Here is a 14,973-nt window from a genome sequence, read left to right as displayed (position 1 = left end):
GTCATTAACTATTTTCTTATTTGAATTTGTTACTTTTTATATTGTACTACTTGGAAAATTGTACGTATTTATAAGAAAATAAAGAATATACAATACATACATACCCCCATATTAGAAGTCTCAACTTGAATATTATGCGGCTAGCAACCTATCAGCGGGTGTTGGTAAATTGTGGTCAACCGTAAAATCTTTTTTCACTTCAATAAAACGGAATTATAAAGTATCCATCGCCTTCGGTGATAAAACTTCATCGGTTTCGAAGAAATGCGCAAACGCCTTTTGCCGACAATTTATAATGCATTCTTTAGTAGACAAGGCCAGACATCGTGCAAACAGACGGGCACTTCTCTCAGAATCGCCACGGGCTGTCTTCTTATGTCCCCATAACACCATCTACATAATGAGGCGAGAATACTCCCCATCAGGGAGAGAAATGAGATGCTAACCAAACAGTTTCTGTTGAATACCCAGAAACCTGGGCATCCAAACAGACATCTGATTGATGAGCCAACACTGCCTAGGGGCTTAAGGAGTCATCTCCGTAAGCAATTTGAGGAAATACGGCACCTGAGAACCCAGCCGTATGAAGCAAAAAAACACAAGCATGTCCTTGGTGAACTCCACAAACAGGCGTCGGACCTTTATGTCAGGAATTGCCCGGTGAATCCAGTACTCAAAGAAAAGTACCCAAAACTTGTGTAAGAGGAGCGCATACTCCCCAGGGAAACGCGTGTCACTCTTGCTCAACTTCGTTCTGGATACTGTAACAAGTTAAACACTTACATATCCAGAATCAACCCCGACATACAAAATGTATGCCCCGCTTGCAATGTGTCCCCACATGACACCAACCATCTCTTTAATTGTAATGTGGAACCAACGCCTCTAACACCCCTTTCATTATGGTCTACCCCTGTTGAAACAGGAAGTTTCCTTGGACTCCCGTTAGAGGATATTGATGACAATTTGTGATCGGTTGCGGCTGTTAGGTGGGGCGAAGGACTGCTACAACAACAACAACAACGGCCACATAAACATAAACACGACGTGCCACCCATTGCCATCACCCCCACAGATATTGAAGAAGCCATCCCCAAGACCAAGCCCTCTAATATAATAGGCCCAAGCGGAGTATAGTTTAAAATAAAACTATATATTTTACAATTTTATTTATTTTTATATTAAAATATTAATATTAATATAAAAAAATTATTAACAATGACAAGAATTTTTTCTTTTTGAAATAATATTCAAAATAAAGTAATTCAAAAAATAATAATTTTATTTTACATTTACTCCCCATCCAGTGAAACGAAAAATTTATTTTTTTTAATGTTAATTTACAGTGTATATTGATTACTGTAAGAATTTTGTGTTGTAGTTTGAAAAACATTTGAATTTTGTGTTAATTGCGTAAAAAGTTTATGTTTGTATTGATGTAAGTACTCAATCTTTTGATGATTCGATGTACATGATAGCTTATTTTAGTTGTTGTTATGCTAACTTATTGTATTAATATTTTATGTACATTAATATTTGGTTGTGTTATTGCTATGTTGTTGAGGTTAAAAATAACTTAATAGCTGTTTGTTAAATATTGTCAATTATAATTGTGTTTTTGCAGAACCTAGAATGAGGTTGAGTTATAGTAGATGGCAACTTTGTGTGCACAATTACTGAAAAATTAAAACTTGTAGTATGCAGAATATATGTTCAATATATAATTGTACTCTGCATAATGTATGTCCAAGTTGTTGATAAGGAATGAAAATTTGATTCCGTTGTTCGTTTGAGATTGATACGAAATTTTCATATGATTTTAATTTCAATATGAAAGAATTGATATATGTCAATAAAAATTATTTTAAGAAATCTTTTGAGATTTTTTAAAATTGATTATAGTAATTAGTTTGATTTTTAAAAATTTTAAAGTTTTTTCTTTGTTCTGTGTTTGTTTTTTTTCTTTTTTTTTTGGATTGAAAATGAGGTTGGTTAAATATGAATTTACTTGTATTGTGAAGTTTGTATGTCTGTTGTTGTAAAATTTCGTATTTGTATAAATGATAAATATGTACTTTTGAATATAAACTGGAGAAAGAGTGTACATAATTAATATAAATAATAAATTGACTATTGTTTTAAATATTTAAAATATATTGAATATATAAAAATTTATTTAATTTAATAGTAATTTTAATTTAATATTATTTAAAACAAAATCAATTATAAAGTTAATAAATTATTGGAGTAGTTTAAAGAATGAAAATATTGTTGAAAATTATATCTTTAAAAAAGGAAATTATTTAATATGAAAATATAAAGGATATAATCTGAAAAATAAATGAAAGTAAATAAATAAACAATATTTAACACTTGCTGCGAACTCCAAATTTTGAAAAATTTATTGTTGTAAATATCAAATTGTATTGTATGATACTCCAAATTCTTGTTGTTGTAGTTAAAGAAATCTTGATTGTTGTTATTTAAATTTATTTGTTGTAGATATTTTATTGTAAATAGTTTTTAATTTTTAAGTAATTAGTTTAATTTTAAGTTTTTAAATATCGATAATAAAGTTTTTGAATATTTGTATTTACGTATATAGTTTATTACTTCATAAAAATATTTGATGATATTTGTGCACAATTTTAGAAAGTTATTTTAGATGTTTTAGAATTCACTATTTAATCTTCACTAATTCTCTAGTTTGGTTAGATTTGATATTAGTTCAAAAATAAAGTGTATATATATTTTTGATTCAAAATTTCCTTGAGAAATGAGTCCACACATTTTTGTATTGGATCGTGTGCACATTTGCTGAAACCAGTAGATAGTCTGCAATTGGTGTAACTAAAACAAATTTTCTTTGGTAGCACGTCACTTAGTTACACTTCTATGTATTTGTGGTATTGTATTGGTCAGTAGTTCTGCGATACGTAAAGCGCCACATTCAGCAATTGTATTAAATATAGACATAGGTCCGTTGGTAGGATCGCCATTATAGTTTAGAATAAAACTATATATTTTAAAATTTTATTTATTTTTATATTAAAATATTAATATTAATATTGAAAATTTATTAACGCAGTGACAAGAAAATTTTCTTTTTGAAATAATATAAAGTAATGCAAAAAAAATTTATAAAAATATAGTATTTTTAAATAAAGTAGATAACCCTACACGGAGAAGCCATGCCATGCTGAGGGAGTAAACTACCTTGCTCACGTTTTCAACCTGTCGCAGAAGTCCTTTGTCATTCGCGAACAATGGAAAATGTCAAGGATAATTCCACTGCTAAAGCCTGGTAAACCAGCTAACGAAGGCGAGTCATATCAACCGATATCATTCTTTTCGCCAGTAGCGAAGATATTGGAAACCTTCTTGCCATCCCATTTCTAATGGTCGGCAAGTAATAAAAAAATAAATAAATGTAAGGCGCGATAACCTCCGAAGAGATCTAAGGCCGAGCTTCTCTTCCAATTTGCGTCGTGCTCCTCTTGCTTTTCCCTACAAATTGGCCGGACGGGACCTACATGTTTTATGCCGACTCCGAACGACATCTGCAAGGCAGATGAGTTTTCACTGAGAGCTTTTCATGGCAGAAATACACCCGGAGCGCTTGCCAAACACTGCCGAGGGGCGACCCCGCTTAGACAAATTTTCTTCTAATTGAAAGACCTTATTTCTAAAATTTTGATGTTGCTTTGCCCGGGGTGTGAACCCAGGGCATACGGTGTAGTAGGCGGAGCACGCTACCATCACACCACGGTCGGCAAGTGTCGGTTTAATTTAGTAAGGCAATCTCAAAGCCTAGGAAAATTAAACAGGGTGGTGTCCTATTCCCGCTTCTGTTTAATTTCTACATATCAAAACTCCCTTCCCCACCAGAAAGAGTTACAATAATTTCCTATGCCGGCGGCTGATAGACGAGTTAGTTCCTAAAACAAACAGCTGTCTCCCCGATCCTTCTAGTTTGCTCACCTCGCACTATCAAAAACCACGACCATTCTGTTTACGACGTGGAAGGAATGGATGGCGCAAGAATTGGACGTTCACATAGATGGAGTCACCCTACCGACTGTCGGTCCCCCAAAGATCTTTGGGATCACGTTCGATAATACTCTGACCATCAAGGCGCATGTCAACGAAGTTGTATGTAAAGCCGCAACAAAATCCTCAAGTCGCTTGCCGGCAGCATCTGGGGAAAAGATGAAGAAACGTTACTATCCACGTACAAAGCAATTGGCCGGCCGCTCATAAGCTACACGTCACCAGTTTGGTCGCATGGTCTTAAAACACATATTGGAAACAGCTGCAAGCCTGTCAAAATTCTGCAATCAGAACTGCCTTATTACCTACACCACCACATAGTGAGGCCAAAGAGCTCCACATTAAAGAGCACAACGAAATGCTGAACACGCAGTGTTTGCTAAACTGTCACAAACCAGGATATCCTAGCAACCAACTGCTTGATCTAGCCCAGCCTCCACGGGGGTTGAGGAGGCGTCTCCATAAGCATTATGACGAGATCCGGAGTCTGCCAACACAGCCGTTTGATCCAGACAAGCATAAGCAGGCCCTACGCCGAATCCACACAGAATCGGTAAACGCTTTTGCCAAGACGCGCCCATTAAACCCTGTTATTAATATACAATATCCTACCCTTGCAGAAGAAGAAAGCACACTACCACGGGAGACACGAGTCACCCTGGCTCAACTTCGTTCCGGATACTGCAACAGGTTAAACTTTTACTTGTCCAGTATCAACACCGACATACGTAATGTGTGCCCTACATGCGATATGTCTCCACATGACACCAACCATCTTTTATTTTGTAATGTTGAACCTACGCCTCTAACACCAATCTCCCTATGGTCCGCCCCTGTTGAAACTGCCAGATTCCTTGGACTCCTGTTAGGGGACTTTGATGACAATTTGTGAGTGGCCCATTGAATGAAGCGAAGCACTGTTAACACAACAACAGCAACATAGGGGCAACGACTAATTGCATAACTAGTAATATGGCGAACAAATTTCTTTTGCACATACATATAGCAATTTGTCTTAGAATCTGAATGCACCGTTTGTATTTTTGATCGACTCAACGGTTTATTTGTTCGCTTCTTTCGCTCAACGTGTTTATTCTGTGGTCTGGCAGTTCTTTTACATTGTTAAGTGTTGGTTATGAAAACAATTTTTTGTTTCAATATTAAAGTGAAGTGTGAAAAATACCTTAAAGTGTCCTTTTCCGAAAAATTTTAAGAATAACTATTTCATTTGGCAGTTTGCTCAGCTCGCCTTGCATAAAACAAAATTTCTTATCGCTCGACTGACGGAAACGTGTTTGGAACGTATCAATCACTTGTCTTCGCTAAAAGCGGCCAATGTAAATATTACAGGTTGAACTGTTGTAAACTAGATACATGTATTTGCAAAACGCACCATGTTACCTTTTTAATTTTACTTGGTAAGGGCGGAGGGATCTGGTCTAGAAAGTGCGGAAATAATTTAATAGCTCTGAATTCGTAACCAAGTCGAAATTTTATCTCCCAGCTTGATGATGATTTATTATCTTGCTTCCATTGCACTTTCGTCTTCGTTTCCAACGAATTTTATACACAGTTATAAGGAAGTTGCTGCGAACAAGAGGTAAATTTTACCATAAAGTATCCAAATGTCAAAAAAACTATACTTTCCGACTTCCTAATCATTATTCTGTTCAGGTGATATCTCTCGAATGTTGTCTTAAACTGTATAAAAGAGATAATTTTTTTTTTTAAAGAAGTGTGAATTATATTGATATTGAGTGCCGCTAATGCCAGCTGATATATATATTATATCATGGTTCAATCTTTCGCCATACTCGATGAGTAATATTGTGCTTATTTTTATCTATGAACACCATATGATTTAATGAATGTGATAAAATTAAGAAATATTAAATCATTTTATAAAGTCCTACATGGTAGAACCCTGTTTACAACTTATTCATAATATACATTTTTTTTAAGGAGTTCTAACCTAACAGCTGTAGATAAAACTGCTAGCGATGAAAAATCGCTAGAAACATAGTGATATTGTACCCTCAACTTATTTAAAGAGTAATGGCATGGACTTTATTTTTAAAAAGTGTACATATGGCGGTATACATATATGTAATACTCCTATATTGCTAATAGAAAATGCACGCAATGAGTTTTGAATTAGAAATCAAAACAAGACAGCTAAAATTTTTGTGATTGTAGCAGCATAAGTATGACAATAAACATTTAAATTTAGGTACATTCGATTTTTGAATACAAAACATTTTGAACAGCAATACATCGGCACTCTGATGTTTGTGAGTGTACATAGCCTATAGCAGCAATATAGGAGTATTACATACATATATCGTGGTATATCTAAAAATAGTGCAGTGGTATTATATATGTATGTATGTACGTCAGAGTTATTAAGGAATGCACTTCATTTGGAATAGTTATTTCTTTGATTGTAGACCCAGAGGACTGCACTATTTTTTCGTTATTCCGGAATAATGACTAAAATTGTTTGTCATTTCTGTCTTTATCATTCCTTTTTGTTATTTCTTTCTTTTTATCCACTGTATTTAATTGAATATATTTCGCAATCCTTTGCGTGATTATACATAACTATGTGCATATATTGGATCTCTGTCTTGTTCAATGCTGGAAAACAATTAAGAGTACAAATGTTGAACAAAATTGTCGGATTTAGCTGTGCCAAATAAAATGTCAAATTTGGCAGGTAATGAACAAGCAGACGAAACCATTTTTTTTAAATGATATTTTAATTTTTTTTAATAAAATCAATATAATATGATACTCTGAAATAGCATACCTTGACGAATTCCATACAAAAGTAAATAAAAGCATTACTGATGTTAGATCTTTGCATGAAATCAACTATCTCAGTGATCTTATTGTCACTCTGAATGTCAGAGACGAGTGAGCTGCCTTCCTGGAATGAGATTAGGTCGTATGTGTTGTCGTGGCCCTAGCACAGGATACCCCAGAGCAGTGGGCGCCTGGCTTTGTTCCGTTATAATCCTCGTTGATAGTATCCGCCGTGTGAGCTGAAGGAACCTTTTGCTGCTGCGCAGCATTCTTGCTGGAAGGTGCAATTAGTTTTAAAGAAAATACGAGGCTACGCAGATGCTGGAATTTGCAAAAAAATCCCCGGGAGGATTCACAATCAGGTCCGTCAAGCTGGACCCCCCCACGATGGATTCGAAATTTGGTAGGCCAGGTATTATGTGCTATTTATGTGCTATTTTGTTCCCAAAATAAAAAAAATTGTGCTCAAAATTTAAGTACTTTTTTTTTAAATGGGGGGCCCAAATTCTGCACCTATCCCGTTTCGATTTTTTCGTCTGGGGTTATATGCCCCCGCTCCCCCCTTGTCACCCCTCTGTTTTTCTGGACAGACCGTAGCTTATGTTGGAGCACATAAATAGCACATAATTCCCACATTTAAATTTTTTTGTTTGACCTAGTGCTTATGAGAGGGGGGTCTAGCTGGACGTCCAGCTGGACCCTCCACTTTTGAAGTTTTAAACAAATCATAAAAAGTTGTCAAAAAACCGAATTCTCTTTGGCACTATTGAGCGCGTAAATATCACATAATTCCCACATTTAAATTTTTTTGTTTGACCTAGTGCTTATGAGGGGGGGTCTAGCTGGACGACCAGCTGGACCCCCACTTTTGAAGTTTTAAAAAAATCATTAAAAGTTGTCAAAAAACCGAATTCTTTTTGTCACTATTGAGCACGTAAATAGCACATAATTCCCACATTTAAATTTTTTTGTTTGACCTAGTGCTTATGAGGGGGGGTCTAGCTGGACGTCCAGCTGGACCCCCAACTTTTGGAGTTTTAAAAAATCATTAAAAGTTGTCAAAAAACCGAATTCCTTTATGCACTATTGAGCACATAAATAGCATATAATTCCCACATTTAAATTTTTTTGTTTGACCTAGTGCTTATGAGGGGGGGTCTAGCTGGACGTCCAACTGGACCCCCAACTTTTGGAGTTTTAAAAAATCATTAAAAGTTGTCAAAAACCGAATTCTTTTATGCACTATTGAGCACATAAATAGCACATAATTCCCACATTTAAATTTTTTTGTTTGACCTAGTGCTTATGAGAGGGGGTCTAGCTAGACGTCCAGCTGGACCCCCCACTTTTGGAGTTTTAAAAAAATCATTAAAAGTTGTCAAAAAACCGAATTCTTTTTGGCACTATTGAGCACGTAAATAGCACATAATTCCCACATTTAAATTTTTTTGTTTGACCTAGTGCTTATGAGGGGGGGTCTAGCTGGACGTCCAGCTGGACCCCCACTTTTGAAGTTTTAAACAAATCATAAAAAGTTGTCAAAAAACCGAATTCTCTTTGGCACTATTGAGCCCGTAAATAGCACATAATTCCCACATTTAAATTTTTTTGTTTGACCTAGTGCTTATGAGGGGGGTCTAGCTGGACGTCCAACTGGACCCGCCAACTTTTGGAGTTTTAAAAAATCATTAAAAGTTTTCAAAAAACCGAATTCTTTTATGCACTATTGAGCACATAAATATCACATAATTCCCACATTTACATTTTTTTGTTTGACCTAGTGCTTATGAGAGGGGGTCTAGCTGGACGTCCAACTGGACCCCCAACTTTTGGAGTTTTAAAAAATCATTAAAAGTTGTCAAAAAACCGAATTCTTTTATGCACTATTGAGCACATAAATAGCACATAATTCCCACATTTAAATTTTTTTGTTTGACCTAGTGCTTATGAGAGGGGATCTAGCTGGACGTCCAGCTGGACCCCCACTTTTGAAGTTTTAAACAAATCATAAAAAGTTGTCAAAAAACCGAATTCTCTTTGGCACTATTGAGCGCGTAAATAGCACATAATTCCCACATTTAAATTTTTTTGTTTGACCTAGTGCTTATGAGGGGGGTCTAGCTGGACGTCCAACTGGACCCAACTTTTGGAGTTTTAAAAAATCATTAAAAGTTGTCAAAAAACCGAATTCTTTTATGCACTATTGAGCACATAAATAGCACATAATTCCCACATTTAAATTTTTTTGTTTGACCTAGTGCTTATGAGAGGGGGTCTAGCTGGACGTCCAGCTGGACCCCCCACTTTTGGAGTTTTAAAAAAATCATTAAAAGTTGTCAAAACACCGAATTCTTTTATGCACTATTGAGCACATAAATAGCACATAATTCCCACATTTAAATTTTTTTTGTTTGACCAAGTGCTTATGATGGTGGGGGGGGGGGGGGGGGGGGGTGGTGGGAGTGTCTTGCTGGACGTCCAGCTGGAACCCCCACTTTTGAAGTTTTAAAAAATCATTAAAAGTTTAAAAAAACCGAATTATTTTATGCACTATTGAGCACATTAATAGCACATAATTCCCACATTTAAATTTTTTTGTTTGACCTAGTGCTTATGAGGGGGGGGGGGGGGGTGAGGGGTCTAGCGGGGGACCCCCTACTTTTGAAGTTTAAAAAAATCATTAAAAGTTCTCAAAAAAACCGAATTCTTTTTGGCACTATTGAGCACGTAAATAGCACATAATTCCCACATTTAAATTGTTTTGTTTGGTCTAGTGCTTACGAGAGGGGGGGGGGGGGGGTCTAGCTGGACGTCCAGCTGGACCCACCACTTTTGATGTTTAAAAAAAAAACATTAAAAGTTGTCAAAAAAACGAATCGTTTTTGAACTATCGAGCCCATAAATAGCACAAAATTCTGCACCTATCCCGTTTCGATTTTTCCGTCTTGCGTTATATGCCCCCGCTCCCCCCTTGTCACCCCTCTGTTTTTCTGGACAGACCGTAGCTTATGTTGGAGCACATAAATAGCACATAATTCCCACATTTAAATTTTTTTGTTTGACCTAGTGCTTATGAGGGGGGTCTAGCTGGACCCACCACTTTTGGAGTTTTAAAAAAATCATTAAAAGTTGTCAAAAACCGAATTCTATTATGCACTATTGAGCACATAAATAGCACATAATTCCCACATTTAAATTTTTTTGTTTGACCTAGTGCTTATGAGTTGGGGGGAGGGTCTAGCTGGACCCCACACTTTTGAAGTTTTAAAAAAGCATTAAAAGTTGTCAAAAAACCGAATTCTATTATGCACTATTGAGCACATAATTCCCACATTTAAATTTTTTTGTTTGACCTAGTGCTTATTAGGGGGGGTTAGCTGGATGTCCAGCTGGACCCCCCATTTTGAGGTTAAAAAAAAAGTACTTAAATTTTGAGCACAAAATTTTTTATTTTGGGAACAAATTAGCACATAAATAGCACATAATACCTGGCCTACCAAATTTCGTATCCATCGTGGGGGGTCCAGCTTCACGGACTTTTCACAATCGGTAGCTCGAGCCATAGTTCCTTTCAACGGAACTTTTTCAGCACAGGCGGCATTCGGAAGCAATTCAAAATATAATTTTGATTAGATCCAACAGCAGCTAAGCGATCCAGTTTTATGCGCGCATAGTACCCTCGGAATGACGGTTATAATACAAAAAACTTGCAGTTCTGTTTGGCTAATATAATTATTAATTTTTGTTTAAGAAACCACTGCAAGTGTCCACTAGGATACCCCGACAACAGCTTTGCCCGAACTTTCCCTTTTGAATGTGGCATTCCGCTGCGTGTTTTACAAAAACTCCAAATTAGTCATTTGAAGTTTTACATTTGTTTATTTTGTTTTGTGAATGAGTCGAGTTAAAAATAAGCCCCTTCAGCAGTCAGTTTAAGGTCACCCTTCCATATCACACTCGTGGTTGCAATTTAGGCACGTTACCGATTTTTTTTTGGGTGTTCGGTTCCCCTGGAGGCCTATTTTCACCCATAAATATTCCTTTTATTTAAAATGCAAACGAAGATAATACAGTTCATAATTCAGGTACATTAGAATAAAGTATGCAATTAGTATATCATACATAGAAATAATATTTACAAAAGCATAGAAATGAAATTATATATTCATGCAAATAATATTAACAACAAGTAAAGGTGTCTAAGTTCGGGTGTAAACGAACATTTAAAACTCAGCGTGAGCTTCAATTGTACATTTAATTTCAGATAAATTACTTTTTTACATAACACGTGGCACCGCCCGTTTAAAAAAAATGTCTCCCCATTTCCTCTTACAATAAGTGAAATATCATTGATTCAAAACTATTTTTTGCTAAGTTATAGCTTATTATTCTAGTCTACGACCCCTTTGAACTTGTTTTATATCTAAGTTGCCGTGGTCCTTAACCGATCCCGTCCATTTTTACTCGAAATATTTTCTGCTATAAGGAAAATATGTGTACACAATTTCATTACGATATGTTAATTTTTCTTTGAGTTATGGCTCTCGAAACATAGAAAATTGCTTAGTCATAAAAGGGGCGGTGTCACGTCCATTTTTTTTAAATTTGAAGTCTTTCCTTTTTATTGTTATAACTCCACTTGGGAAATGAAATACATTGATATAACGCTCTTCTTTGCAAAGATATAGCTGATTTTATTCGTCCACGACCCTTTTAAAATCTTGTATATAAAAGTGGGCGTGATCCTTAACCGATTTCGTTAATTTTTCTTCAAATTATTCCTTATAGTAAAGGCAACCTCTCTGCCAAATTTTGTTACGATAGGTTTAACGATTTTGATTTTATCATAAGTGGGCCGTGCCACGCCCATTTAGAAAATTTTTTCCAATATCCCAATTTTTCCAAGTTCCAATTTTTATCAAGAGTCTCAATATCAGTCCACATGTCAAATTTCAACATTCTAGGTGTATTTACTAAATTATCAGGTTTTTTGTTTTTTTCCAAAATTTTATATATATAAAAAGTGGGCGTGGATATCATCCGATTCGCTCATTTTCAATACCAATCTATTCTGGGTCCAGATAAGCTAGTGTACCAAATTTGGTGAAGATATATTAATATTTACTCAAGTTATCGTGCTAACGGACGGACGGACGGACGGACATGGCTCAATCTAATTTTTTTCGATACTGATGATTTTGATATATGGAAGTCTATATCTATCTCGATTCCTTTATACCTGTACAACCAACCGTTATCCAATCAAAGTTAACATACTCTGTGTGCAAAGCACGCTGAGTATAAAAATTTGTTGTCACCCGCATCTTATGCTTCATACGATATCGCCCTTCCACGCCACCCAAGGGGTCCCAATACGGGCTCGTTACCGATTTGTTTTGGGTGTTCGGTTCCCCTGGAGGCCTATTTTCACCCATATAATATATTTTTTATTTAAAATACAAACGATAATACTACAGTTCATAATTCAGTTACAGTGAAGTATGCGAAGGTACAATAAAGTATGCGATAAGCATATCATACATAAAAATAATATTTACCAAATAAAAATAATATTTACAGAATAAAAATAATATCTACGAAAAATTGGTATTCACCCCTAGAGATATCTTTCCTAAGAGCTAGGATTTAATAAGAGAAACAGGTGCGGTAGGAATAAATGACCTAAGTCTAGAAAAATACGCGAAATCTAGCATAAAACAGGATAACCAAGCAGTGTCTTAAATGATAGCAAAGAAAATGTGAAAGATACTATTAATATTTCATACCTAAACATTTTTTGTTTTCTAAATATAGGTTTTTTGCCTCCTTATTAAAACAGTATATTAAAAATTATGATCTTATTCTAATAAAAAGGGATTTTATCGTATCAGGACTACAATTTTCACAACAAAAATAAGGCTGGACATTCATCATTTTCTCAAAAAGAATTTGCGCGAGACTAACTTTATGCCAGTTTAGATCAAAGTGATCTGCATATATTTTTTCAAGTTTACTTATAAAAGAAATAAATTCATTGGGAGATCTTACAAGTTGACTATTACTAAATTGTTTTTCGGCAGTAAATAGAAAATCTCTTTCTGAGATTCCGCTATCAAATCTCGGCAAAGGCATTAAACAGTTGTGGAGCTTAAAGTATTTAAAATACAGGTACAGGGAAAAAGTACATAAAAGCACTACAACGAAGAAAACTACTCTCAGCGACTGCAACAGTTATATCGAATTGTAAATTTTGAAAAGAGCTTGTGGAGGACTTGCGCAATCCGTGACACTTTGCAAAAAGAAGTGTCTATAACTAAATTATCATTGCAAGCAGTGTAATTACATTATTTGCAAACGATTCCATATTATCTTCAGGCAAAAATTCACAATTTCCTTTATCAACACCGCGAATATATCCTATACCCCAAGCTTGCCGGAAATGGTATGAAAATCGCTGAGGAGTTATTCTTAAATCAAATCCTCACCTCTACGTATGTGACCAAAGAAGTTTTCTATCTTGTCTGATATTAACTTTCTAGTCATAAAGTGGTCGAAGCGTTCAATTGGCAAAATATTCCACAAATACTGCAAACTGTTAATATTTCGGATCCACCCTTTGATAAAGGAAAAATTGTTTGTTATGTTATTTCCTTTGTCATCGTAAACTTCTATAGAATTCAAAAGTTGCTCGGCTTCCTCAAGAAAGCTTATTTAATCAGGAGAGGCTGTGAAGGGTTTCTTAAAATTTCTAACCGCTCCAAAGACTAGACTATTAAAAATGTTAAACAATTTGTCAAAAAAAAAAGTACAAATTCAGCCGTGTTAAAAAAATTTCCTGAACCAGAGTTGTTAAGGTGTCCAGAGCTATATATAGCAAACATGGTGCTGGCAACGGAGTTACTAAGAAGGGAAGCTAATTTAACACTCATCTTATTAAAACTTTTAGGTCTGATATGCGTCGAAGTTAGCTTATGTATATATATCATATCGGGTACCTTGCTCGTATAGATGGCCAATATCCAGCCAGTCTACAGGCCGACCATAAAAACTGACTCTGTTTTTTACTTTTTTCCAAGCAGTTTCGAGTACTTTTAAGAAGATGAGGAGAATCGAAGAAGTAAATGATTTTCTCGCCATTTACTTCGAAATAGGGCCTATCTTTTGTAATAGTATGTTCAAACAGAAAAATAAATTGAGACAATTTCGATTTAAATTGAGAGGTGCTCATACAACTTAATTTAGCTTACACAATAGTAATTTGATAGCTGGTTGGCTCATCTCTACAGCAACAACATACCTTTGTTCAGATTGCCAAAATGTGCGTGCTGGTATTAGGCGAATGGAATGGAATGACAACATAAAATTTTGAAATTTTTATGTGTTTTAAGAAAATGTGTTCAATGTTTTGGTTTCGTTTTGAGTTTGCCATCTTCTTTTGACAATCCCTACTCCAGTGAAATGAAAAAAATAAAATCAGCTGATGACATGAGCCAACCATATAGTTGAGCCATGCGTAACTGACGTAAACTCAGTACACAAGGTTACAGTAAACTCACTTTACAAGGTTACATTTGCAGTTTGAAACAATTTATTACGAAATTTTTTTTAAATTGGTAATTTATTATTACAATTTATTATATGATAAATTGCGTAAAAAATTGCCCAAATGACAAAAATTGCCAATTTGGTGTGTGTTTGTACACAGTATAACTCCCACTATATTTGAAAAGCTAAAAAAATGTTTACCTTGATCGAGGACAAATTGACAAGGACGGAGGCCAATACTCTGAAGCTGCGTTATATCTTCGAAAATATATTGCTTAACTCTTTCGGCGGAAATGGTTTAATTTTTGTACCATATATTTTACATATTTTCCGCGACGGTGGTACGTTTTTTGTACCACTTTTTTTTTACGTTATCATTTGAGTCTCATAGGTTTAAAAATTGATCCGCACTTGATAACGGGGCAATAAAGCAATAATGTTCGCAGAAATATTGTCGTTTTGTGCAAATTGCGTAGCTTATGTACATTTTATGTTCAGCAAAGCAACTTTTGTGCAACGCAGTGGATGGTTATTGAAAAAAATTAAGAAAAAATAGTTTTTTATAAAATAATT

The 14,973-nt window shown here is 35.1% G+C and overlaps 1 protein-coding gene across 5 annotated transcripts in view; it reads left to right on the top strand.

Annotated features, from left to right (window-relative positions):
- Positions 1-14,973, top strand: part of LOC137235728 (eukaryotic translation initiation factor 4 gamma 3-like) — a 938,449-nt gene that overhangs the window by 438,920 nt on the left and 484,556 nt on the right. The window contains exon 1 of one of the 5 annotated variants that reach the window (XM_067758599.1): positions 5,802-5,871. The exons of the other annotated variants lie outside the window; for them this stretch is intronic. Within the exon in view, the coding sequence (XP_067614700.1) occupies positions 5,817-5,871 (55 nt within the window). The 5' untranslated portion in view covers positions 5,802-5,816. Of the gene's footprint in view, positions 1-5,801; positions 5,872-14,973 lie in introns of those variants that run through there. 5 annotated transcript variants of the gene reach the window in all.

This window comes from Eurosta solidaginis, unplaced genomic scaffold (genome assembly GCF_040869045.1).
Source record: "Eurosta solidaginis isolate ZX-2024a unplaced genomic scaffold, ASM4086904v1 ctg00001057.1, whole genome shotgun sequence".
In the NCBI taxonomy this organism is placed as follows: domain Eukaryota; kingdom Metazoa; phylum Arthropoda; class Insecta; order Diptera; family Tephritidae; genus Eurosta; species Eurosta solidaginis.
This window is presented reverse-complemented; position numbering and strand designations above follow the sequence as displayed.